Here is a 26,472-nt window from a genome sequence, read left to right on the forward strand (position 1 = left end):
CGCCAAACTTTGCGCTTGATTTCATATTTTTTGTTTTCTTTCCTATTTTTCTTTTCTTGTTTGTTTTGTTAACAACCAACGAAGTTGTGCTTTATGCTAAATTAACCCAATGCAAGCGCTCGGGATAAACGGGGAGGGGGGAGCAGGATAAATTGCATAATTGTGTTTTTTTTTTTTCTAAGAGGTTATGCATAGCTTCGAATGCTCCACGTGAACGTGACATTAAAGAAATAATTTTCAAAGTTTGCCGCTAATAAGAATGTAATAATAAAAAAAGTGCATAAACAAACAAAAGAGCTTTGAAAAATGTCAGCAAAATAGCTACACATATGTAATTATATAAAAAAAAAATAGCGAACGTGTTTTTTACAGTTAGGTACCCGGTGTATGTGCAGGTGCAACGAATACCATCTAACCGCCAACACCTTAGTTAAAGTTCTCACATTCGCGATCGCGCTCAACAAACAAAAAAGCAATGCAAAAAAAATTTCAGAATTTAACAAAAACATTGCGCCAAAAAAGCATTCAAAGTTTTCCACTTATATTTTGTAAAAAAATTCTAAAATACGCTTCGAATAAAAATGACATTATAAGTTCATACATTTAGTGAAAAGTTTACGTGATCGTACATGTGTGTGTGCATGTGCATATGTGTAATATAAGAAATAAAAAATTATCGTATATCTTGAATTGAATATTTAAAATTTTTTTGTATTAATTCAAATGCCTTCTCGAGCGCGGACAAATCGTATTACCATGGAGCAAGGACACAGTTCTACAGATTCCCATCCCCACCATCCACTTTGTTGCTCAGTGCGTTTAATTTATGCTATATGTGCATTTTTTTCTATGATAATGCATTTATGCATGCGTAATGCATTCAATTTTACGATACTTTGTATGGTGAAACACGATGTTGAGCCACAAATTTATACACCCAATAATAGCTCATTACATCCCATAGAACATCCGATTTATTTATATACTACCGATGGCGTGGAAACGAAGCAGAGTGTAAGTACATACAGGGACCACCCTTGTAGATCAAATAAACAAGTTTTTCCCCCCAGAGATGGTTGTTGTTGTTGTTGTAGCGATAAGGTTACTCCCCGAAGGCTTTGGGGAGTGTTATCGATATGATGGTCCTTTGCCGGATTCAGATCCGGTAACACAGCACCATTAAAGTGATAGCCCGACCATCTCGGGAACGATTTATATGGCCATATCATACCTTCAGGCCAACCCTCCCTCCCCACCCCCAAGTTCCATAAGGACCTTGGGGTCGTCAGAGCCTCGTCTGTTAGTGAAACAGGATTCGCCACGGATAGGTGAGGTTGACAATTGGGGTTGGAGAAGCTATATATTGCGCTGACAAGCTGAAAGGGTTGCGCTACACAACCCCTTGAATCCCTCAGATGGTAGTGTTTAGGTCCAAAAATTACATATAAATTTTGTGCTATTGAGACTCAAATATAGTTTTTTTTTTATATCTACAATGTACATACAGAGGAACCTCTCCTAACGTACACATCCATTAAGCGGGCATCTCCCTTGGCCGAACAGTTTTGTATGCACCAAGTTTTAGGTAAAATCTTTAGAACAAAGTGCCCTCCCATGTTTTAGGTAAATTTTTTAGAACAAATTGCGTACTATTATTTGCTATGAAACAACCTCTACTAAAAGGACCTCTTATCGAGGGACATTAAAACCGGGTTTCATAACAAAACAATCAATAACCGCTCTTGGAAAAGTTCGAACTCCTCGTAAGCAAACATAGTGTGACTTTATACGTTGGAACTTAGTATCACTTTTAGGCAAAGGAGACGTAAAGAATCTAGATGGTCTGAAGTTGGGTTAGGTTGAATTGTTCGGTCCGTAAGAAGTTCATTCGGCGACAAAACCGAAAAGTACACTTAAGAACCATGACCTATGCTATAAAAATATGAAAAATGTAGGAAAACTCCAGAAGTTTTTTATAGCCCATCCCAATAGCTGCTTCTAGACCTGAAAATTTTATTTAACATTATTTTGACACCTTCAGCCTGGTTGATCATGTGCAGCTATTGTCTCTTTTCTAGATTCATTAGTATTACTTTTAGGGAAATGAAACGTAAAGAATCTAGATTGTCTGAAGTTAGGTTAGGTTGAATTGGCCGGTCCGTAAGAATTTCATTCGGCGACAAAACTGAAAAATACCCTTAAAAACCATGACCTATGCTATAAAAAATATGAAAAACGTAGGAAAACACCAGAAGTTTTTTATAGCCCATCCCAATAGCTGCTTCTAGACCTAAAAATTTGATTCGACATTATTTTGACACCTTCAGCCTGGTTGATCATGTACAGCTATTGTCTCCTTTCTAGGTTCATTAGTGTCACTTTTAGGGAAATGAAACGTAAAGAATCTATATTGTCTGAAGTTAGGTTAGGTTAAATTGGCCGGTCCGTAAGAAAATTTGATTTGACATTATTTTGAAACTTTCAGCCTGGTTGATCATGTGCAGCTATTGTCTAGATTCATCCGCCAATTCGTTACCACCTATGCTTATACTATGACCGAGGCCCTATATTGATTGTTAGCTTCTCTATGTTCCGAATCTTCCAAGTGCTTATTTGCACTTGCTTTAATGACCGCCTGATTGGTATTGTAAAAGTTTAAGCGACTACGGCTTGCGCAGTTTTCTTCCTGTATCGCTGCTGCTTTGGTCACCGCTAACACTTTCGTCTCAAAGATCAGTGTCCAAACCATCTTGTGCGATCTTCTTTTAACCGGATCGGCACATATACCATAGACCATCTCAGTTCTAGTAGTTTGAAGAAGAGTGTGTGAACGCTACCGCTAGTTGAAAATGGTAGCGAGGCGACTTTACAGAGAAGGCTTTTAAGCCCGGAGCAAACTCCTGAAAAGCGAAAATAGCGATCTGGTAGCCGATGTTACAAAGGGTGCTTAGATTATGGAGGCGACACTTTGCCTAGGCAAGATGGAGATCCCGAGTCCGCAATCGAATTTATGGAGTTACTGTCCCCCCACTCGACTATGATGAAGTAAGAATAGGGAAAACCAGATTAAAAAACAAGAAGGCCGCGGGTGCTGATGGATTACTTGCCGACCTATTCAAATACGGCGTAGAGGAGGTGGTAGGAGACATGCATTCGCTTCTATTCAAAATATGGGCGGACGAGTGCATGCCCGATGATTGGAATCTAAGTGTTCTTTTCCCTGTCCCTAAGTATGTTTTTTTTTTTTTTAAGTATGGTTACATCATTGATATCATCGGTATTAACACCTGATGGTGAATGAGGACAAAACGGCCTGCTGTTATCAAACAAAGAGTCGGCGGGACCATGACAAAATCATATGAGGTGGCTCTGGGGATGATCAAGAGAAAAAATTCTTCAAAAGATTTATGAACCTCTACGCATCGGCGACGGCGAGTACCGAAGAGGTTTTAATGATGAGCTGTATGAGCTTAATGAAGACATCAATATAGTCGAGCGAATTAAATCACAGCGGCTACGATGGTCATGTTATGCGAGCGAAAGATGATGCTAGGGCTAAGAAAGTATTTTATCGGAACCCGCCTATGGAAGCAGAGGAAGGAGGCGGCACTCACTCCGCTGGAAGGACCAGGTGAAAAACGATTTAAATTCCCTTGAGATATGAAATGAGCGCATTAACATTACGGTAAATAGAACATTATCTTATGATCTGATTATCATTCTCAGGCTTACTCCGCAGGTTGCGCAGTAACATTTTTTGAAGATTGGGTAAAGCATAATTATATTCCAATCTGAAGGCATGCACTCGCTACTAACGCTAGTGAGTTCTTAATCCAAGTACGTCGGAATATCCTAACTGACTCTCCTATACGGTATAGGCTATACCCCTAATTAAATTCATACATACGACTTATTGTTAACTCAACAACTTTTAATATTAGTAAATAATAATACAGTTTTACCTCATTTCAGTCAGTATCGAATGTACTGTGGACACGAGCTCAGGAGATCAATATACAGGCTACATTTTACTATGGCTATGTGGTTACACTTCCGTTTGCCGGTCGTTTGGCTGACAAATATGGTGGCAAATTTTTTTTCATACACTCAATGACAACCCAAGCAATATTATTTATGTTAATACCGACATTTTCGCGGATCAGTTATGTAGCAGCTTTTATTGTGCGATTACTTCAGGGACTAGTGGCGGTAAGTAAATACGAATGAGTTTGACTCAGTCCCTGCTGAAAGGTTAAATTTAATAGTCATTTGTGGTCAAAACGGACGCCAAAGGCATTTGACGTTGTATGACAAGCCGTTTTCATTTATATGGCTAATGCTTGGTTTATATTAGGTCGAAGGTACTGACATCAAAAACTGCCTCAAGTCGGTTAAGCAGTGCGTGGTCAAAACCCATGAGCTCAAATATTTAACAACCCATTTTATAATTTAACGTGGTTTCGGGACGCATGCTGGCAAACGAAAATGAATTACTAATGCTTTGTTTCACTATGTCAAAATCACTGACATCAAATACTGACATAACTGTCACCATGGCGATTTGGTGTCAAATGTGTTTTCATTACATATTAAAAACTGGCATGAAGTCGATATAGCAGTGTGTGCCAAAGACTGTCATCAAATTGTGGTGTCAGTCGATTGACATCCAGTTTTCACCACTGACGTCAAACGCTAAGTAAACATTTTTGACAGCGAAGGGGTCATTTCGGGATCATTTGGCGTACCTACCGGCATCATTTCTGGTTGCTTTTCGGGTTCCGTCCGGGATCCCATCGGGGCCATTTCGGAACTTTTTCGGGATCATTTGGGGTACCTTCCGGCATCATTTCTAGATGGTTTTGGGTATCCGGTCGGGATCCCGACGGCGTCATTTTGGGAATTTTTCTCGACTAATACGGGATCATTTGGGGTACCTTCCGGCATCATTACTAGATGGTTTTGGGTATCCGTCCGGGATCCCGTTGGGGTAATTTCGGGACTTTTTCGTGACTAATACGGGATCATTTGGCGACGCTTTCGGCATCATTTCTGGAGGGTTTTAGGGATCCGTCCGGGATCCCATCAGGGTCATATCGGGACTTTTTCGGGATCATTTGGGGTACCTTCCGGTATCATTTATAGATGGTTTTGGGTATCCGGCAGGGATCCCGTCAAGGTCATTTCGGGACTTTTTCGCGATTAATACGGGATCATTTGGGGACCCTTTCGGCATCATTTCTGGAGGGTTTTAGGGATCCGTCCGGGATCCGATCAGGGTCATTTCGGGACTTTTTCGGGATAATTTGGGGTACCGTTCGGCATCATTCCTAGATGGTTTTGGGTATCCGTCCGGGATCCCGTCGGGGTAATTTCGGCACTTTTTCGAGACTAATACGGGATCATTTCGGGACCCTTTCAGCATCATTTCTGGAGGGCTTTAGGGATCCGTCCGGGATCCCATCAGGGTCATTTCGGGACTATTAGGGGATCATTTGGGGACCTTTCCGGCATCATGTCTGGATAGTTTTCGGGATCCGCACGAGATTCCGTCGGGGTCATATCGGGACTTTTTCTCGACTAATACGGGATCACTTGAGGACCCTTTCGGCATCATTTTTGGAGGGTTTTCGGGATCTGTACGGGATCGTTTGGGGACCCTTCCGGCATCATTTCTGTGTGTTTCTCTGGATAAGTCTAGAATCGTGTCGTTGTTATTTCGGGTTTTTTGGGACTATTCCGGGAACTTTTGGAGACCCTTCCGGGGCATTTCTGGATGGTTTTCGGGATCTGTACGGGATCGTTTGGGGACCCTTCCGGCATCATTTCTGTGTGGTTCTCTGGATAAGTCTAGAATCGTGTCGTTGTCATTTCGGGTTTTTTTGGGAATATTCCGGGAACTTTTGGAGACCCTTCCGGGGCATTTCTGGAAGGTTTTCGGGATCCGTCTGCGATATCGTCGGGGTTAATTCTTGGCTTTTTTTGGATAAATTCGGGATCATTTGTTGGATCCTATCAGGTTATCCTCAATTACAAAAATAAAGTGCATTAGACAAAAAAAATGTTTAAACAGATAACTTGATAAGCATTCTAACGTGAATAGCCCATATATTTCTCCTTGCGGACGGGGCCGCGGGTAAAGGCTAGTATATTTATAAAGAAAACAAGTAAGGAAGGTTAAGTTCGGGTGTAACCGAACATTACATACTCAGTTGAGAGCTATGGTGACAACATAAGGGAAAATAACCATGTAGGAAAATGAACCGAGGGAAACCCTGGAATGTGTTTGTATGACATGTGTATCAAATGAAAGGCATTAAAGAGTATTTTATGAGCGAGTGGGCCATAGTTCTATAGGTGGACGCCATTTAGGGATATAGCCATAAAGGTGGATCAGGGTTGACTCTAGAATGCGTTTGTACGATATGGGTATCAAATTAAAGGTGTTAATGAGTATTTTAAAAGGGAGTAATCCTTAGTTCCATAGGTGGACGCCGTTTCGAGATATCGCCACAAAGGTGGAACAGGGGTGACCCTAGAATTTGTTTGTACAATATGGGCATCAAACGAATGGTGTTAATGAGTATTTTAAAAGGGAGTGGGCCTTAGTTCTATAGGTGGATGCCGTTTCGAAATATCGCCATAAAGGTGGTCCAGGGTTGACTCTAGAATGTGTTTGTACGATATGGGTATCAAATTAAAGGTATTAATGAGGGTTTTAAAAGGGAGTGGTGGTTGAATGATGTATATTGGTGGTTGTTGTATACGTGGTCGCCTTTTCGAGATATCGCCATAAAGGTGAACCAGGGGTGACTCTAGAATGCGTTTGTACGATATGGGTATCAACTGAAAGGTGTTAATGAGTGTTTTAAAAGGGAGTAATCCTTAGTTCCATAGATGCACGTCGTTTCGAGATATCGCCATAAAGGTGGACCAGGGGTGACCCTAGAATTTGTTTGTTCAATATGGGTATCAAAAGAAAGGTGTTAATAACTATTTTAAAAGGGAGTAATCCTTAGTCCCATAGGTGGACGCCGTTTCGAGATATCGCCATAAAGGTGGACCAGGGGTGACCCTAGAATTTGTTTGTACAATATGGGCATCAAACGAAAGGTGTTAATGAGTATTTTAAAATGGAGTGGGCCTTAGTTCTATAGGTGGACGCCGTTTCGAAATATCGCCATAAAGGTGGACCAGGGGTGACTCTAGACTTTGTTAGTACGATATGTTTATCAAATGAAAGATGTTAATGAGTATTTTTTAAACGGAGTGGGCCTTCGTTAATAGGTGTTCGCCTTTTCGAGATACCGTCATAAAGGTGGACCAGGGGTGACTTTAGAATATATTTGTACGATATGGGTATCAAATGAAAGGTGTTAATGAGTATTTTAAAAGGGAGTGGGCCTTAGTTCTATAGGTGGACGCCGTTTCGAAATATCGCCATAAAGGTGGACCAGGGGTGACTCTAGAACGTGTTTGTACGATATGGGTATCAAAAGAAAGGTGTTAATGAGTATTTTAAAAGGGAGTAATCCTTAGTTCCATAGGTGGACGCCGTTTCGAGATATCGCCATAAAGGTGGGCCAGGGGTGACTCTAGAATTCGTTTGTGCAATATGGGTATCAAACGAAAGGAGTTAATGAGTATTTTAAAAGGGAGTGGGCCTTAGTTCTATAGGTGGACGCCTTTTCGAGATATCGCCATAAAGGTGGACCAGGGGTGACTCTAGAATGTGTTTGTACGATATGGGGATCAAATTAAAGGTATTAATGAGGGTTTTAAAAGGGAGTGGTGGTTGTTGTATAGGTGGTCGCATTTTCGAAATATCGCCATAAAGGTGGACCAGGGGTGACTCTAGAATTTGTTTGTACAATATGGGTATCAAAGGAAAGGTGTTAATGAGTATTTTAAAAGGGAGTAATCCTTAGTTCCATAGGTGGGCGCCGTTTCGAGATATCGCCATAAAGGTGGGCCAGGGGTGACTCTAGAATTCGTTTGTGCAATATGGGTATCAAACGAAAGGAGTTAATGAGTATTTTAAAAGGGAGTGGGCCTTAGTTCTATAGGTGGACGCCTTTTCGAGATATCGCCATAAGGGTGGACCAGGGGTGACTCTAGAATGAGTTTGTACGATATGGGTATCAAATTAAAGGTATTAATGAGAGTTTTAAAAGGGAGTGGTGGTAGTTGTATATGTGAAGGCGTTTTCCAGATATCGACCAAAATGTGGACCAGGGTGACCCAGAACATCATATGTTGGATACCGCTAATTTATTTATATATGTAATACCTGCCAAGATTTTAAGGGTTTTTTATTTCGCCCTGCAGAATTTTTCAGTTTCTTCTACTTAATATGGTAGGTGTCACAACCATTTTATAAAGTTTTTTCTAAAGTTATATTCGCTTCAATAAAACAATCCAATTACCTTACCATGTTTCATCCCTTTTTTCGTATTTGGTATAGAATTATGGCATTTTTTCATTTTTCGTAATTTTCGATATCGAAAAAGTGGGCGTGGTCATAGTGGGATTTCGTTCATTTTTCATACCAAAATAAAGTGAGTTCAAGTAAGCACGTGAACTAATTTCATTAAAGATATGTCGATTTTTGCTCAAGTTATCGTGTTAACGGCCATGCGGAAGGACAGACGGACGACTGTGTATAAAAACTGGGCGTGGCATCAACCGATTTCGCCCATTTTCACAGAAAAGAGTTATCGTCATAAAATCTATGCCCCTGTCAAATTTCAAAAGGATTGGTTAATTTTTGTTCGACTTATGGCGTTAAAAGTATCCCAGAAAAATTAAATGAAAAAGAGCGGAGCCACGCCCATTTTGAAATTTTCTTTTATTGTTGTATTTTCTTGCACTATATAATTACTGGAGTTGAATGTTGACATAATTTACTTATATACTGTAAAGATATTAAATTTTTTTTTTTAAAGTGGGCGTGGTTCTTCTCCGATTTTGCTAATTTTTATTAAGCGTACATATAGTAATAGGAGTAACGTTCCTGCCAAATTTCATCATGATATCTTCTACGACTGCCAAATTACAGCTTGCAAAACTTTTAAATTACCTTCTTTTAAAAGTGGGCGGTGCCACGCCCATTGTCCAAAATTTTACTAATTTTCTATTCTGCGTCATAAGTTCAACTCATCTACCACGTTTTGTCGCTTTATCTCTCTTTTGTAATGAATTATCGCAATTATTCGGTTTTTCGAAATTTTCGATATCGAAAAAGTGGGCGTGGTTATAGTCCGATATCGTTCATTTTAAACAGCAATCTGAGATGAGTGCTCAGGAACCTACATACCAAATTTCATCAAGATACCTCAAAATTTACTCAAGTTATCGTGTTAACGGACGGACGGACGGACATGGCTCAATCAAATTTTTTTTCGATCCTGATTATTTTGATATATGGAAGTCTATATCTATCTCGATTCCTTTATATATGTACAACCAACCGTTATCCAATCAAACTTAATATACTCTGTGAGCTCTGCTCAACTGAGTATAAAAAAGAACTCACGCGGAAGGAGCAGCGGAGGCTATTCCACTTGGCAGATACCTCAAATCGCGACATCTTTAAAATATTCGCAACATCTTGCCATTGAGCCTACCTCAAATTCCGGTCCCTGTATTGAGGCGAAAGGAAATTCAAGGTCCCCTCCCTGACCTATACTTCCTGCAATAGCCTCTCCGTTTGCCGGCTGTCCATTTTTCAGTCAGTTTTCTCACCCGCTTCCTTTTTTCAGTGGTACTACCGACTGGGTGAACGAAAATTGCAGAATTTGAAGCTGACTCATCCATTACGCCCTCCAACTACTCCAACCCCAAACGGCAACCCTATTCAAAAATGTCGCTATTGTAATGCGGAGTGAAATACATTTCTTTTGATACCCATATCGGCATATCTCATGCAATTTTTTTTTAATTTCGAATAGGTGGCAACCCTAAATGGCAACCCTACTCAAAAATGTTCCTATTGTAATGCGGAGTGAAATACCTTTCGTTTGATATCCATATCAGCATATCTCATGCAACTTTTTTAAATTTCGAATAAGTGGCAACCCTAAATGGCAGCCCTACTCAAAAATGTCCCTGTTGTAATGCGGAGTGAAATACCTTTCGTTTGATACCCATATCGGCATATCTCATGCAATTTTTTTTTAATTTCGAATAAGTGGCAACCCTAAATGGCAACCCTACTCAAAAATGTTCCTATTGTAATGCGGAGTGAACTACCTTTCGTTTGATACCCATATCGGCATATCTCATGCAATTTTTTTTAATTTTGAATAGGTGGCAACCCTAAATGGCAACCCTACTCAAAAATGCCCTGTTGTAATGCGGAGTGAAATACCTTTTGTTTGATACCCATATCGGCATATCTCATGCAATTTTTTTTTTAATTTCGAATAGGTGGCAACCTTAAATGGCAACCCTACCCAAAAATGTTCCTGTTGTAATGCGGAGAGAAATACCTTTCGTTTGATACCCATATCGGCATATCTCATGCAAGTTTTTTAAATTTCGAATAGGTGGCAACCCTAAATGGCAACCCTACCCAAAAATGTCCCTATTGTAATGCGGAGTGAAATACCTTTGGTTTGGTACCCATATCGGTATATGTCATGCAATTTTTTTTTAATTTCGAATAGGTGGCAACCTTGTGAGACATTCTGAGTGGCAACACCTAAGTAGAAAGTTTTAGAAGGTGATACATTATCTCTGTGCCAAATTTCATTTAAATCGGTTGAGCCGTTCTTGAGATCGTTTGGCTATACAAACAAAAAAGAATTGCTCTTTTAATGACAGATTTGCCAGTATGTTGGCAAATCTGTTTTGTGTGTCAAACGTTTCCAACTGCGCTGGCAAACTGAAATTTGGTCGTTTTCACTTGGATGCCATTTTGTCTGAAAGTGAGCTGTCAAACCTGACTGCAAACGCAACTGACACTATTTGGCAGCCCGTTTTCATTATTTTGGCAACATTTGACGACGTATATGCCATAATGAAAACGAGGCTTAACGAGATGAATGAAATTTGAACGTCAAATTTGCCATACTGTTGGGGAATAGCCGTTTTCATTTATTGGTAAATTTCATTGCCACTTTGTAGTCAAAACGGACGGCAAAAGCATTTGACGCTGTACGACAGGCCGCCTTCATTAATATAGCTAATGCTTGGTATTCATCAGGTCGAATTTACTGACATCAAAAACTGCCTCAAGCTGATCGCCAAGTCAGTTGGGGTCAAATGCGTTTCCATTGTGCCACATTACTGACTCGAAGTCGTTAAAGCAGTCCGTGGTCAAAACCCACGCTAATATTTAGTGCTCATTTATTTAACAACCCATTTCATAATTTAACGGTTTTCGGGACGCCTGCTGGCAAACGAAAATGAATTACTAACAACATGAATAAAATTTGAACGTCAAATTCGCCATACCGTTGGGGAATAGCCGTTTTCATTTATTGGTAAATTTCATTGCCACTTTGTAGTCAAAACGGACGGCAAACGCATTTGACGTTGTATGACAGGCCGTTTTCATTAATACTGCCAAGTTTGTGCAGTTGTCGTTAAAGCAGTGCGTGGTCAAAACCCAAATATTTTGAGCACATTTATTTAACAACCCATTTCATAATTTAACGTTGTTTCGGAACGCCTGCTGCCAAACGAAAATGAATTACTAACAACATGAATAAAATTTGAACGTCAAATTCGCCATACCGTTGGGGAATAGCCGTTTTCATTTATTGGTAAATTTCATTGCCACTTTGTAGTCAAAACGGACGGCAAACGCATTTGACGTTGTACGACAGGCCGTTTTCATTAATATTTCCAAGTTTGTGGTCAAATTTGACCATGTGAAAAGCAAGCATTAGGTTGTCCTTATTTCGCCGAAATGATAACGGTATTAGGTACTGAGATCTCTTGGTATCATCACACCATAAGTGAAAACTTCGTTGATATGTACTTTGGGCGCAGTTTATTTTATTTCATTCCATCAACCACATGATCAAAGTTTAAAGTTTTATATATTTCTCCACATCATTCAGGGTTTTGGTAATCCATCAATCTATCAGCTCTTTTCCACATGGGCACATCAAAGAGAGCGTGCGGCATTAGTAGCATTTGGTTATGGAGGCTACTCAGTCGGCGCTCTAATCGCCTTTCCATTATCTGCATTACTCTGCCGTTATAATTGGGAATTGACATTTTATATCATTGGTTGTATTGCTTTAATATTTGGAATAAGCTGTCATTGGTTGGTTTATAACACATTGGCCGCACATCCCCGATTGTCTGCGGAGGAACGTGAATATTTGCAATCAACAAACGATGAAAAATCCAAAGTAAGTTTATTCATAAAGTATTAAACGGTTCATTAGTATTTATTCGATATTAACTCTATTTGTTTTTGTGTACCCCAGCTACGACGATCTTTACTAGGTAGCCGGGACCCCTCAGTATTCCCGACAAAACCGATCCCTTAAATTTATTTCTTAAATTCTCGGGTGTTTGTATTTTTGAGTCCTCGTACCTATTTGGGTTCTGCGTTTAGTTATCAAACAAATTCTGGTAGCATTATGAGCACATGCAGTTCATTCGAGTTTTGTTGGGATTACTAAAATTCATTTTTTGGGAGTGTCGGGATCAAGATTGCTTAGGTTATGTATTTTCGGATTGTGTAATTCGTGTTCTGTATTTATGTATAAGTGGGGATTATATTATACACCCATGCAAACAAACTGTAAGAGAAACCAACTGTGCCCACTTCAACAAATTTTCGATACGCGTATTTTAGGACGAATAACAGCTCGATGATCTTCTTACCAAAGTCAGCTAGAAGTACAGGATACCTATATTTTATGCTTCAAATCTATACTAAATTCCTTAAAATAGAGGTAGATAAGGCATTAGAGTCAATTACGACAGTGAGATTAAGTTTCCATCTAATGGATTCCGCCTTTGCAGAGGGCGCTCCCGGTCTCTAACATGACCAGCTTAGGTTAGACTGTGGTGGCTTCTCCTTAGTGCAGCAGGACACCTAGACCTACTATTTCATTTAGGTGATACTGGTTCGATACTGTAACGGTTCAGACATTACAAATGCATCTTTGTCAGAGCACGACATCGGTAAAGCAAGTGTTCTGCTATTCCCTATCAGCTACAGCAGAAATCATTTGTTGGAATCATTTTGCATTCGCCATGTATTCCAGTCATGCAACGATCCACTTTTACAACAGTCAATGATTGATTAGAGGTCTATTTCCACTGCGAAACCAAATTTGCTTGGACTCGTTACTTGTGATGATGAAGATGAAGATGAGGAGAAAGGGGAAGAGGAAAATGAAAAAAGAAAATTGAATCGAAAAAGAAAAGATAGAAAGATGGAGAGTAAAAGAAATGAAGGAGGACAGAAGAACAGAAGGGTATTTGTAATATCAGATGAAAAGAAACAGACCATATAGGGAATGAGGAAGAGGGGAGTATATCAACATTCAAGTTGATATTTTAAAAATCTTTTATTTTGATTTTAAGTATAAAAATTTATTTTTGTTTATTTTTGAGTTTAGATATTTTCCAACTAATCAGAATTTTCTTTTTTTGAAGTTATTTAAAAATTTTAAGTTAACACGAAAACTCAATTAAAAATTATTTTAAAAATTAAAGTAAAGAATACAAAGTAGTTAACACTATATTTACTCCCCCTCCAAGAAAATTTAAAACAAACAAATTATTTATTAATATTAAATGTAACCTTTTTTTGTTTTTTGTTGTTTAATGTATTTCTATTTGTATTTAAATTAGTGTTAATAAGTATGTTTGCTGGTTTAAATAAATCAATTGAAATATTTTTAATAGTATTTTTGTATTGAATTGTAAATGTTTTATGTTTCTTAAAAATAACTTTAAAAGGTCCTTCATAAGGTGATTCTAAATTAGATTTACGAAGAATTTTAACAAAAACATATTCACAATTTTGTAATTTTTTAGGAACGAAAAAGTTTTCTTTGTTATGATGAAAAACTTTAGAACGAACAAACGAAAAATATTCTCTTATTTTATGAAGAGCGTCATTAGAAAAATCATGTTCTTTATTACTATTTGAAATAATTAATTCACCAGGTATTCTAAGTGTTTGGCCATAAACAAGTTCAGCAGATGAACATTTTAAATCTTCTTTAATAGAAGTTCGTAAACCAAGTAGAATGAATGGTAAAATGTCAGACCAACGAACCGAGTCGTTTGATGCTATAATTGCTGCTTTTAAAGTTCGATGAAATCTCTCTATCATGTCATTTGCTTGGGGATGGTAAGAAGATGTATGAATTTTATGAGAACCTAAAAGTTTAGTTAATTCCGTAAAAAAATTTGAGGTAAATTGTGAACCTTGATCTACTGTAATATTCAATGGTATACCAAATCGTGGTATATAATTTTGAATAAAACTTTTTACTATAGTATTTGTTGAAATATCTTTAATTGGATAAGCTTCAGGCCAACGTGAAAATCTGTCAATAATTGTTAAAATATAACAATTTTCATTTGAAACTGGAAGAGGTCCAACAATATCCATATGAATATGTTCAAAACGACCTGATGGTATTTGAATTTTTTGAATAGGAGATTTAGTATGTCTTGAAATTTTGGACTTTTGACAATTGATGCAAGATGAAGTCCAATCGTTAATTTCTTTACGCATGTTAGGCCAATAATATTTATTTTGAATTAATTTTCTAGTTGTTCTTATACTTGGATGAGATAATGAGTGAATTTTGTCAAATATAATTCTTCTCATAGAATGTGGAACATAAGGTCGAAAAGGTTGTAGAGAAACATCACACCATATGTTTAAATTAATAACTGGAATATGAATTTCTTTTAAATTATTTTTAGAAATTTGATCAGAAATGGTTTTTTGTAAAAATGTATCAGTTTGTTGTTCTTTATATAAAGTTTCTAAATTTATATCTAGAGTTGAAATTGCATTTATTTCTGGAATACGGGAAAGTGTGTCGGCAACTATGTTGTCTTTTCCACGTATATATTGAATATCATTTGTAAATTGAGCAATATATTCAAGATGACGTAGTTGACGAGGAGATCTATCTACTTTAGAATTTAGAACATGAATTAAAGGTTTATGATCAGTATAAATTGTAAAAGTTCTACCTTCAAGAAAATGTTTAATTGAATTATAAATTGCCAAAAGTTCACGATCAAATGTTGAATATTTAGTTTCTGTTGAAGTTAATTTTCTTGAAAAATAAGCTAAAGGTTCTAGTATATTATTGCTAGTTTGTTGAAGAACTGCTCCAATAGCAACATTTGATGCATCTACTGCTAATGATAAAGTACCATTTTTGTCGAAATGTGTAAGTAAAGTATTTTTAGCAAACAGTTTTTTAACATTTTCGAAAGCTGTTGTGGTTTCATTTGTCCAATTTAATTGTTTGAGTTTGTTTTTAATTGCATGTGTTAACATTTCATGAAGAGGACTAAGTTCTGTTGCTAACATTTTAATATATCTGTGATAGTAATTTATCATACCTAAAAATTTTTGTAATTTATTTATAGAAATTGGTTTTTCAAAATTTGTTATGATTTCAATTCTATCTAAAGATGGTTTAATACCTTCGCCTGAAATTTCGTAACTTAAGAAATTTAATTTATTTACACCGAGAGTACATTTTGAAGGTTTAATATTTAAATTATATTCTTAAAGTCTTTTGAAAACTGATTTCAAATGATTTATATGTTGATCTTCATTATCACTGGCAATAAGAATGTCATCAATATATGTAAATACAAAATCGAAATCAGAAAATACTTCATTAATAAAGCGTTGGAAAGTTTGAGCACTGTTTCGTAAACCGAAGGGCATTCTTACGAATTCAAACATTCCAAAAGGGGTAGTTATTGCAGTTTTATGAATGTCTTCTTCTGCCATTGGAATTTGGTGGTAGGCACGCACAAGATCAATTTTGGAAAAAAATTGTTTGTTTTTTAAATCAATTGTTAAATCGTGAATATGTGGTAAAGGATACCGATCTGGTGTAGTAATAAAATTAAGTCTTCGATAGTCTCCGCAAGGTCTCCAATCATTTGGTTCTTCTTTAGGAACGAGATGAAGTGGAGATGCAATAGGAGAATTTGAGGGTCTGCATATACCAGTTTTAACTAAAAATTCATATTCAGTTTTAGCAATTTTAAGTTTGATTGGATCAAGACGTCTGGGTTTCGAAAATGGTAAAATACCTTTTGTTTCTATCTGTGAACCGTATGGTGTTTAACTTTTTTAGTATAATCTGGTTCGCAGGTAAAGGATGGAATTTCATTAAGTAATTTTGAAAACTTATTTTCGACAATAGGAATTTTGAGTGAGAAAATATCAGAAAATCCAGAAGATCCAGCAACTTTAATTTTTGTAGTAGAATCCATTATTTCTTTATTTTTAATATTGACAATAATTCCGAATTTTTCTATAAAGTTTGCTCCTAAAATTGGTGTATCAATGTTCGCAATAATGAATGGAAATTCAAAATCTCTTCTTAAACCTAAATCAATTTTAAGTAGTTTTGTACCGAAAGTTTCAATTGAAGAACCATTTGCTGCAGTCAAATTAAGATCCGAATTTCTTTTATAAATTTTAAATTTAGAAAAAGGAATAACTGATACAACTGCGCCGGTATCGATAAGAAAATTAAGTTTATTGAATTTATCAAATATGAATAGGCGACGAGTAGGTTTAATAATAGTTCCATTATCCGTCACCGTCATAATGGATCGTTTCAGTTTAAATTTTGTTCGTAATTTGAATTATGATTTTGATTAAAATTACATGGGGGTATACATTTAAGAGCGTTATTCTTAATTTTTTTGTGATACCAACAAATAATTGTTTGTGAATTAAAATTACGATAGTTTGAAAAATTTCTTGATCTTGAAAAATTTCGAGATTTAGATCTATTTCTATCTTTAAATCTTGAACGGATTTGTAATTTATTAATATCATTAGAAATTTTATTTAAATTTTGAAAAATAGCCGTGGTTAATTCAGTTAAATTTTTAACGCATTGTTCTAAAATATTATTATTTATACTTGAGACTACAGGAGATTTGAAAGAATGAGGTTTGTTGATTAAATCAAAAAGTTTGTCAGCTAAAATAATTACTTCATCTTTGTTTTGATTGTTAATAGAAGTTAAATGGATTTGTATTTCTTGTGGCAATTTACGAATCCATAATTTAAAAAGTAATTCTTGACTTACAATGGAGTTAGTACCTATAAGTGATTTCATAAATATGAATAATTCAGATGGTGAATGATCACCAAGTTCAGTTTTTGAAAATAATTGTTCCAATCGTTTTTCTTCGCTAAGTTAAAATCGTTCGCATAAAATCATTTTAATTGTATTATATTTATTGAAAAGAGGAGGAGGGTTAATAATGTCAAAAATTTTAGGAATAGTATCTCGTTGAAGGGTAACTAGAACATTTTGAAATTTTAAATTATCATCAGTGATATTATTAATTTCAAATTGTCCTTCAACAAGTAAAAAACCAGGCATCGGGAGATTCTTGCCAAAATTGTGGTAATTTAATAGATTTAGTAGAAGAAATATTTGTGAAGTTATCTTGTATTGAAGTATCATGTGTTATATTAGAGATGTTGTTTTTGTTGTATTAATGTTAGAATTTTGAGTTGTATTGTGAGTCATTGTGTTATTTGTATAGTTGTTGTTTTGATTTTCCGAATTTGTAAAATTACGGGTTCGTATTGGTGAACGCAGAACCATATGAAAAAAAAATAAATAAATGAAAAATTTGAAAATTAGGAAATATTTAAGAATTTTTTTGGAAAGGGAGTTAACAACTTAAATAAAATATTTAATTTTATATAAAAAATAAGTAAATTAAATAATTTATATAGAATTTTTAAAATATAAAAATAATCTTAAAATAAATTTGAAAATTTGAAAGGTTTAAAATTTTAATTTTAATTATAATTGAAAAATTTTTAATTTAATATTAAAATAAAAATTATACTTACATAAAATTAATTTTAATAAAAAATGTAAAAAATAATAAGTAGTTGATTGATGATTGTAGAGATTTTAAGGGAATCAATTGCGATTTTTGGACGTGATAACAATTAAATACATCGCTGTTGTTGTTTATGCAATGGCTTTGTTGTTTTCTTTATAAATCTTATCATTTTCATCATGATGTCTTATACTTTAAATCCGTTCTTGTGTGTATTGTGTTGTTGTTGCTGTTATGCTATAAAGTTGTTATAATTGATGGTTGATATTCTGTTGAATTGTCGCTACATTATGTTGATATACTTTAAATTTCTTGTAGATGAATATTTGTTGTTGCATTTCAAAATCTTCGAATAAGGCGTAAATATTAATGATAATATAGTTTGTTTAATTCACTCGAAAAATTTAGCACAATGTATAATGTATGTGCACGATATATAATGTATATTCATTTAAAGTAATTTGCACGATGCAGTTTATTTTAACTCAAAATGTTTATTTTAAAATTGAGTCGCTAAAATATGTCGTGGTACACAAATTATCGTAGCACAGGAATATTAATTTAAAATATAATGTTGCAGTTTAAAAGTCAATCAAATAACCACACATAAAAAAAAAAAATTGCAATTGTAGGATCGCAGGATAAAATTACATTAGTCTCGCCACTTTTCTAGTTTGCTACAACACTGTTAAAGCAATTCATCTGTTCGCAGATTTTAATTTCTTCGTATTTATTTTTCTTTTGCTTTAAATATGCAAACTACCATTTAGGTTCGTAGGATCGCCAATATATCAATATTCAAGTTGATATTTTAAAAATCTTTTATTTTGATTTTAAGTATACAAATTTATTTTTGTTTACTTTTGAGTTTAGATATTTTCCAACTAATTAGAATTAACACGAAAACTCAATTAAAAATTATTTTAAAAATTAAAGTAAAGAATACAAAGTAGTTAACACTATAGGGAGATATGGGAGAGGGAGTGTTATGAATAAAACCCATTGCTAAGGCCCGGTTTTTCAGTACAAGTTCAACTAAGTTTGTCAGTTAAGCCACGCTTAAACTTATTCTATAGTGTTTCAGTTCACTTTAACTGAAGTTAAGCTGAGCTTAAGCGGCCGATCTGGCAGAGTTAAACTCTAGTTAACCTATCGGTGATTTGCGTTCGTTCGAAATGGCGTCGAATATACCCAACAAGCATTTGGGCTTGAGTACTATTAGAGCTCATGTTGATAACTAGGCATACTTCTAAAATCTGAAGAGTTGTTTCAACTCGAGAATCATAGCGTACTCAGCAAAAGAGGTAATTTTTTATAAAGCAAAAAATGCTATTACTTAAGTTGAAAAAATTTAATTCCCAACTTGTGGTTATCTAACTATACTCAAATGTAAGATTTTTATTACAGTGTTTTCACGAAAATAAAAAGAAATATATATAATTTAAAAAATAAATAAATGTGAAGCGCGATAACCTCCGAAGAGTTTAAGGCCGAGCTTTTCTTCCAATTTGCGTCGTGCTCCTTTTAATTGTTCCTACAAAATGACGGGACGGGACCTACTTGTTTTATTTCAGCTCCGAACGGCATCTACAAGGCATATGAGTTTCCACTGAGAGCTTTCGATTTTAGAAAAACACTCGTAGTACTTGCCAAACACTGTCGAGGGTGACCCCGCTTAGAAAAATTTTCTACTAATAGAAAAACCTTGTTTCTAAAACTTTTTGCTTGCCCGGTTCGTGAACCCAGGATCTTCGGTGTGGTAGAAGGAGCACGCTACCATCACACCACGGCGGCCGCCTACATAATTTATTTTTGATTAATTACGCTTCATTACTGCTATCAACCAGGTTTTATTTCTCACAATAAACAGCTGTTGGTTTTGGTGTTTGGTGGTACCACCTTGGAGATTTTTGTCAAATTCCACCTCAACTCGATATGCAATGTAGGATATCAACTCTAGATATGTGTTGAATACTCATTTGAGAACTGTACATTTCTCAAAATCTCTCGAAATTAGGATAATATTTGGAAAATATTAATGCCGTTGGAGATCATCGCGAAAACTTTTAATTTTACAAAATTTCTCAAAAGTTGGATAGTGATTGGAGAATGAAGTTGAATATCAACTCGAGAACTATCTGGTTTAAGAATAATTAAATAACGATGTTGGATATCACGGAATTCCGGATATCCGGAACTAGATATATAATTTCGCTGGAGAACTTTTTTTCATGTTTGTTGGGTAAACAAAATCCAGCTGTTGCCGTATCTACAAATTATCTAAATAATAATAAAAAAAAAACCAATCTTCCCGCACAAAAAAGGCGGCCTTAAACTGTGACTGAAAAACTGCTCAGTAGTTTAACTGGAGTTTGAATTTGACTACAGTTTAAGTAAACTTAGTTTAAACTTAGCTTAACCAACTACTGAAAAACCGGGCCTAAGTATAGTTTTTCAAAAAGCTTATTTGTCGAACATACTAGTATATCGCGTTTCTAAAATCAACAACGACCGATCTATATGATATCATCAATAATATCGCTACTCCCCACCGATGAAATGCTTGGCGAAAACTGAAAATTATTTAATCTCATATCGGAAAGGCAGTAAGTTTTCACGTTTTTTAAACAATGTTGGTTTTGATGCATATTGGAACGATTTGCCGTCCTCCCTTGTCAAGTGATGACGGAGAATCGTTTCTATAGGTATACATCAATCAACCACCCTGTCGGAGAATCAACATACCAGAACGAATGTTGGTTTTGGTTTATTGCTGTTTGAATGCTAAGTGTGTGGCATATCCGGTTTTTATCATAAAATTTTCATCGTTTTTATTTTCAGTCACATCGCATTCCTTGGAAGGATATTCTCACTTGTGTCCCAGTATATGCCTTCATATTGACGCATGTACTTCACAGCTTTGGCATAATGATTTTTTCGCTTATGTTGCCGCGATTTTTGAAAGAAGCTTTGGGTCTCTCAATATCAGAAGTATGTAAAACTTACTGTATATTTTATCTAATAAAACTATATAATTTTAATATTTTTATTACATTTTACATATCCTACTATAGTCGGGCATCTATTCTTCAACTCCATTTTTAGGTGGAATTATTTCAAAATTTATCATGGTACCAACATGTGCTTATATTGAGAAAAGGCCTTACTATAAGCGTACACTTTTTTCCAAATTATTTTATTTGTTTTGTAAGTATGCAACCGTCGGCTGTATGGAATATCAACCTAACTCAGTTGTTAATCCGATAAATCCTTACGTTAGTAAATATTTAAAAACATTTCTTTACGTCAAAATGACGGACATTAAAAATTTTCTCAATGAAAACGACTTGTCAAACAACGTCAAGTGACAATTGAATTGACCAGGAAGCAAAACGTCAACTGCCCAACATTATAGCCAATTTGATATTTAAATTTCATTTGCTAACGTGGTCGGTAATTTATTTTCGTTTGCCAACTGGCGTCCTATCAATTAATAATTCGACAACGTGTGAACAACTGGAAATAATGAAACGGGTTGTGAAATAAATGAACACAAAATGTATGCGTAAGTTTTGACCTCGTACTGCTTTATCGACTGAGCGAGAGTAAAGGGCCAGTTAAACTTCTTTAACCCTAACGCCATAGTCGTAACCAAATCCATAACCATCTCCATTGTGATCGATTAATGGTGCCATAACCTTAAACAGCTAACATTTTCATAAAAATGAGGAAATCGCATAAAATTACAAACATATTCCACAAACAATAAGAGAACGAAAATCGACACAGGTGATGACACAGCGCCGAAACCGGTTTGTCTCGAAACCAAATTTGACAAGGGATGACGGTAAATCGTTCCAATATACATTATTTAACCACCCTGTCGGAAAATCAATAAAACAAATAAGTCAATAAGTCTCTTTTAATTTTTTTTTTTTTTTTTTTTATTGGCCTATTGATAAACGATTCAAGGTTCTAAACGAGCTCAAGGCCAGAACAATAATTTTTTTTTGTAATGAATTTTGCTTTTTTAATTTTTCTATAATTGAAAAATTGTATTTTGTTTTTGGAATAGTAAGTAGAAAATTTTTCAGACAACCTGCCATAACTGCGTAGATAGATAGATAGGTAGATAGATCCATTTCGAAAGGTGCTAAGCCTTCATCATCAGTACGCTTTAGGCCCGCTGCGCTAACCATTTAGCTATACAGCGGTGTTTAGTTTGACTGATAAATTGCTACTTCTATTCCTCTTTACAACTATATTTGATCAGCGATGCGCCATCTGTTGCAAGACAGTGATAATTTTGGATTTGTTTATTGCCAATTATTTTATTTGACATTTACCAATTGCTCTCGGTTTATTAACAATTTTTTTTGTTTTATCGGCCTATTGATAAAGGATTTAAGGTTCGAAACGAGCTCAAGGCCAGAATAATATTTTTTTTTTTTGTAATGATTATTTTTTTTTTTTCATTTTTCTATAATTGAAAAATTGTATTTTGTTTTTGGAATAGTAAGTAGAAAATTTTTTCAGACAACCTGTCATAGCTGCGCAGTCTGTTAGTCAAAACGTATCCAAAACAATAAATAAAATATGCAAAAGTTAATAAATTCACCAACTCAAATATTTTTTGGTTATGGATATGGCGACAAACCAAAAGCAATTGGTTGGGTATGATATGGCTATGGCTTTAGCGTTATGGTATGGCACCATTAATCGATTACATTGATTTTCATAAGGTTGGTTCGATCAGCTGTTTAACTGGTTATAGATAAGTCACCATTAATTGCCCCTTAATGTGACATAATGGAAATTTCTGTGAACCCCCAACTGACAAGCGTGTAAGCTTGAGGTAATGTAAGGTGTCAGTCATTCTGACGTAATGAAAACCAAGCATAACTCTAGTACCTACTATGTATATACAATGAATAAACCACAATGACTATGTAGCGGAAATTGAAAACTGTTATTCGTAGAATTCAAGCCCCACTAGTTAATTTTTTAAATAGTGTGAGACATTTTCCATAATTCAGTTATTTAAACTTTGTAAATGAAAACAAATTTTTTGGTTTAATTTTTAATTGAAGCATTAGTAACTTCATAGCATCATCTACATGTCAAGCGCTCTACTACTAAATTTTATTTGAATATAAATATCTACCACTTAATTTATAAATATTTCAAATCTTTTAAAGGTACAATATTTTCAATAATATTTTTAACAATTGTTGTGCTGGCCGGCGCTGAACAAGTCGTCATTATAAATTTGTGTATCTTATTTGTTGGATTTTTTACCGATATGGGATTTTCAAGTGGTTATTGGACAACTTTGTTACACCTAACACCGTCATATGCGGGTCTGCTTTCAGGAATCTCAAATGCTCTTTCAACAATAAACGGTTTTGTATCACCGGTCATCATTGCCGCTTTAGTAACGCAGGTAATTAAGGGTACCAAATACTACACTCCCCATACATATGTAAAAATCTGTCAATAATTATCCATATAGTTTTAAAATATTTTGTAAATGTTGGTAATCGGGCAATCCAAATAGCCAATAATTTGGCGACGGACAAAAATCTAGGAAAATACGTTTATACCCTGAGCTTTACTTGGATGTGTCCTATAATAGAAAACTCTGCATAGACCTTATAAAGGCGCCAGTATGGGAAACGTGTATTTGTGCATTTAAGTGTATTTATCCATATATAATGTAAAGAACCTCGCGTTGCCCGAAAAGAAAGTTCTATCCAATCACCATATGGGGACTCTCAAATTGTTTGCATGCAAGGCAGGCCCCTTTCAACATCTTGATAGAATTTTATACATTTTTGTTGGTTACACTGTATACTTACTCGATAGTAAACTCTATATACTTATGTAGGTGCTGTAAGCAGCCTGAATACTTTCTAGATTATTATAGATGCCGTAAATGAAGGCAAATCAACACGTATGCAAAAACGTGACGTAGCCTACCTCGAGATACCAGGGTTACTTTGTCACAACTTCCCTAAGAAGCACAAATAGCACTTTTCTGAAAAACCCAGCCTCAATGATAACCAAGGATTAGGAATTTTAAATGCAAATTAGGCAAATTAGGGTAAAAAAATTTTCAAAAACCAGTTCGTAAATCACGAATAAACTGAAACACATGTCTGCGCAGTGTTAGAAAAAGGCATATATTTATTAATTTTGTTTTATAAAATCGATTTATACTACCATTGAGACCATTAGTAATCTAACCAAAACTGTTCTTGTAGGGAATATTAGCTGTTCGAAATTGTGCTTTTTAGATTGCATTCCAAAAGTAATAAAATTTAGCATTGCATTCCGCAAAATTTTTAACAGGTGCATTTTCATATATTTCGTTGTTGTATTGTGTATTGTATGCATTGAAAATTTGCTATGCAACCATGCAAAACCATTTGCAACTGATTGTGAACCGTTAATAATAGGGATATTGGCCTAGCATCATTGCATTTGCAAACTGGTGTAGTATTTTTACACAAAACGCCAAAAAAGTATACGGCTATGCATTTGCTACGTCATGGCAAATACGCAACCTCAAAAACCGTAGTTTATATTTGTTGATGTGTTGCAAACATGTTTCTTATTTTAATCTAGATAAGCAAATGTTTTTTTTTTTTTTCAATTTAACCGCTATTTTGTTCTACGTGTGCGAAATTTAATATAACATCAAAGTTTTTTCCAACGCTTTCTTATATTACAGGGTACTAAAGGCGAATGGAACTATGTCATATTTTCATTGATTGTTTCCTACGTTTTATCTGCAATCATTTTTACCGGATTTGGCAGCTCGAAATTACAAGCATGGAACAAGAGAAGTGAAGACGTATGAATAGTCTATTTTTTTTTAATTTTTTCAAAGATTGTATATTGTGATAAATTTTATATGTAATAACCTATGCATGTGATTTTGTTTTTTAATTTTTTATTAAAATTTGTACATAAATGTTATTGTTGTAGTTTTTACATATAAAACCATCTATTATAAACAGAAAAATCAAGTCATTTTTGTTGCTGAGCCTTAAAGGGCGTATTAATAGTGACTTATAACCACAAAGCCATAAAAAGATAAAACAGCTGATCGAACCTCCCTTATAGAAATCAATATAATCGAGTTAGCGTTATGGTATGGCACCATTAATCGCCCTTAAGGGTCTATTAATGGTGACTTATCCATAACCAGATAAAACAGCTGATCGAACCAACGTTATGGAAATCAATGTAATCGATTAATGGTGCCATACCATAACGCTAAAGCCATAACCATGGTTCAACTATATGGTTGGCTCATCTGTACAATAACAAAATATGTTTGTTCAAATTGTCAAAATTTGTGTATTGGTGTTAGTGCGAATGGTATGGAATGGAAACATAAAACTTAGCAGTTTTTGTAAGAAAATGTTGCCAATGTGTTAGTTTCAGTTTGAGTTTGCCATCTCCTTTTGACAATCCCATCGACCATGCAATGAAATAAATAAAATCAGCTGATGAGATGAGCCAACCATATAATTGCGCCATGGCCATAACCATACATAGCCAACCAATTGGTTTTTGGTTTTTCGCCATATGCATAACCTAAAAATATTTGAGTTGGTGAATTTATTAACTTTTTTATATTTTATTTATTATTTTGGATACGTTTTGATTAAGAGACTTATTGTTTGTGGAATATGTTTGTAATTTCGTTTTCCTCATTTTAATGAAAATGTCAGCTGTTTAAGATATGGCACCATTAATCGATCACAATGGGGATGGTTATGGGTATGGGTATGGTTACGACTATGGCGTTATGGTTAAGGAAGTTTAACTGGAACAAAAGAAGTGAAGATGTATGAAATAGTATTTTTTTTAATTTTTGCAAAAATTGTATATTGTGATTAATTTTATATGTATTATAACGTATGCATGTGATTTTGTTTTTTAATGTTTTATAAAAATGTGTACATAAATGCATTCATTGTAGTAGTTTTTACACATAAAACCATATATTATAAATAGAAAAAATCAAGTCATTTTTGTTGCTGAGCCTTAAGGGTTAATTAAACTTCCTTAACCCTAACGCCATAGTCGTAACCATACCCATATCTATAATCATCTCCAATGTGATCGATTAATGGTGACTTAACCTAAAAATCGTGAAAGTTTCATAAAAATGAAGAAAAGGCAAAAAATTACAAACATATTCCACAAAAAATAAGTCTCTTAGTCATAACGTATCCAAAACAATGAATAAAAAGGGCCCATTACTGATACTTAACATAGACTTGATTTGACTTGGCGTAAACTTGGCAACTTTGCCACGATTATACTCCACATAGCGCATACAATCTGGTATCATAATCAGTTGTTTACCAGCTGTCATTTTATTGTGAAATATTTGCT

At 35.0% G+C, this 26,472-nt stretch overlaps 1 protein-coding gene across 1 annotated transcript; it reads left to right on the forward strand.

The window, feature by feature from the left end:
- On the forward strand, positions 1 to 25,041 carry LOC137237858 (sialin). The gene is made up of 7 exons (XM_067762159.1): positions 1 to 1,014; positions 3,973 to 4,209; positions 12,066 to 12,362; positions 20,902 to 21,051; positions 21,135 to 21,267; positions 23,259 to 23,503; positions 24,794 to 25,041. The coding sequence occupies exons 1-7, from the start codon at positions 724 to 726 to the stop codon at positions 24,920 to 24,922; spliced, it is 1,482 nt and encodes a 493-aa protein (XP_067618260.1). The 5' UTR covers positions 1 to 723; the 3' UTR covers positions 24,923 to 25,041.
- The last annotated feature ends 1,431 nt before the right edge of the window (positions 25,042 to 26,472 follow it).

The sequence above is a fragment of the Eurosta solidaginis genome, chromosome 1 (genome assembly GCF_040869045.1).
Source record: "Eurosta solidaginis isolate ZX-2024a chromosome 1, ASM4086904v1, whole genome shotgun sequence".
Classification (NCBI taxonomy): domain Eukaryota; kingdom Metazoa; phylum Arthropoda; class Insecta; order Diptera; family Tephritidae; genus Eurosta; species Eurosta solidaginis.

What these genes read in the sequence shown, in the direction of transcription:
- LOC137237858 (XM_067762159.1), top strand. Translation starts at nt 724, where the DNA reads ATGCCTTCTCGAGCGCGGACAAATCGTATTACCATGGAGCAAGGACAC. An exon ending in TACTTCAGGGACTAGTGGCG is followed by an intron (nt 4,210 to 12,065) that starts GTAAGTAAATAC and finishes CACATCATTCAG; the next exon opens with GGTTTTGGTAATCCATCAAT. An exon ending in TTGCCGCTTTAGTAACGCAG is followed by an intron (nt 23,504 to 24,793) that starts GTAATTAAGGGT and finishes CTTATATTACAG; the next exon opens with GGTACTAAAGGCGAATGGAA.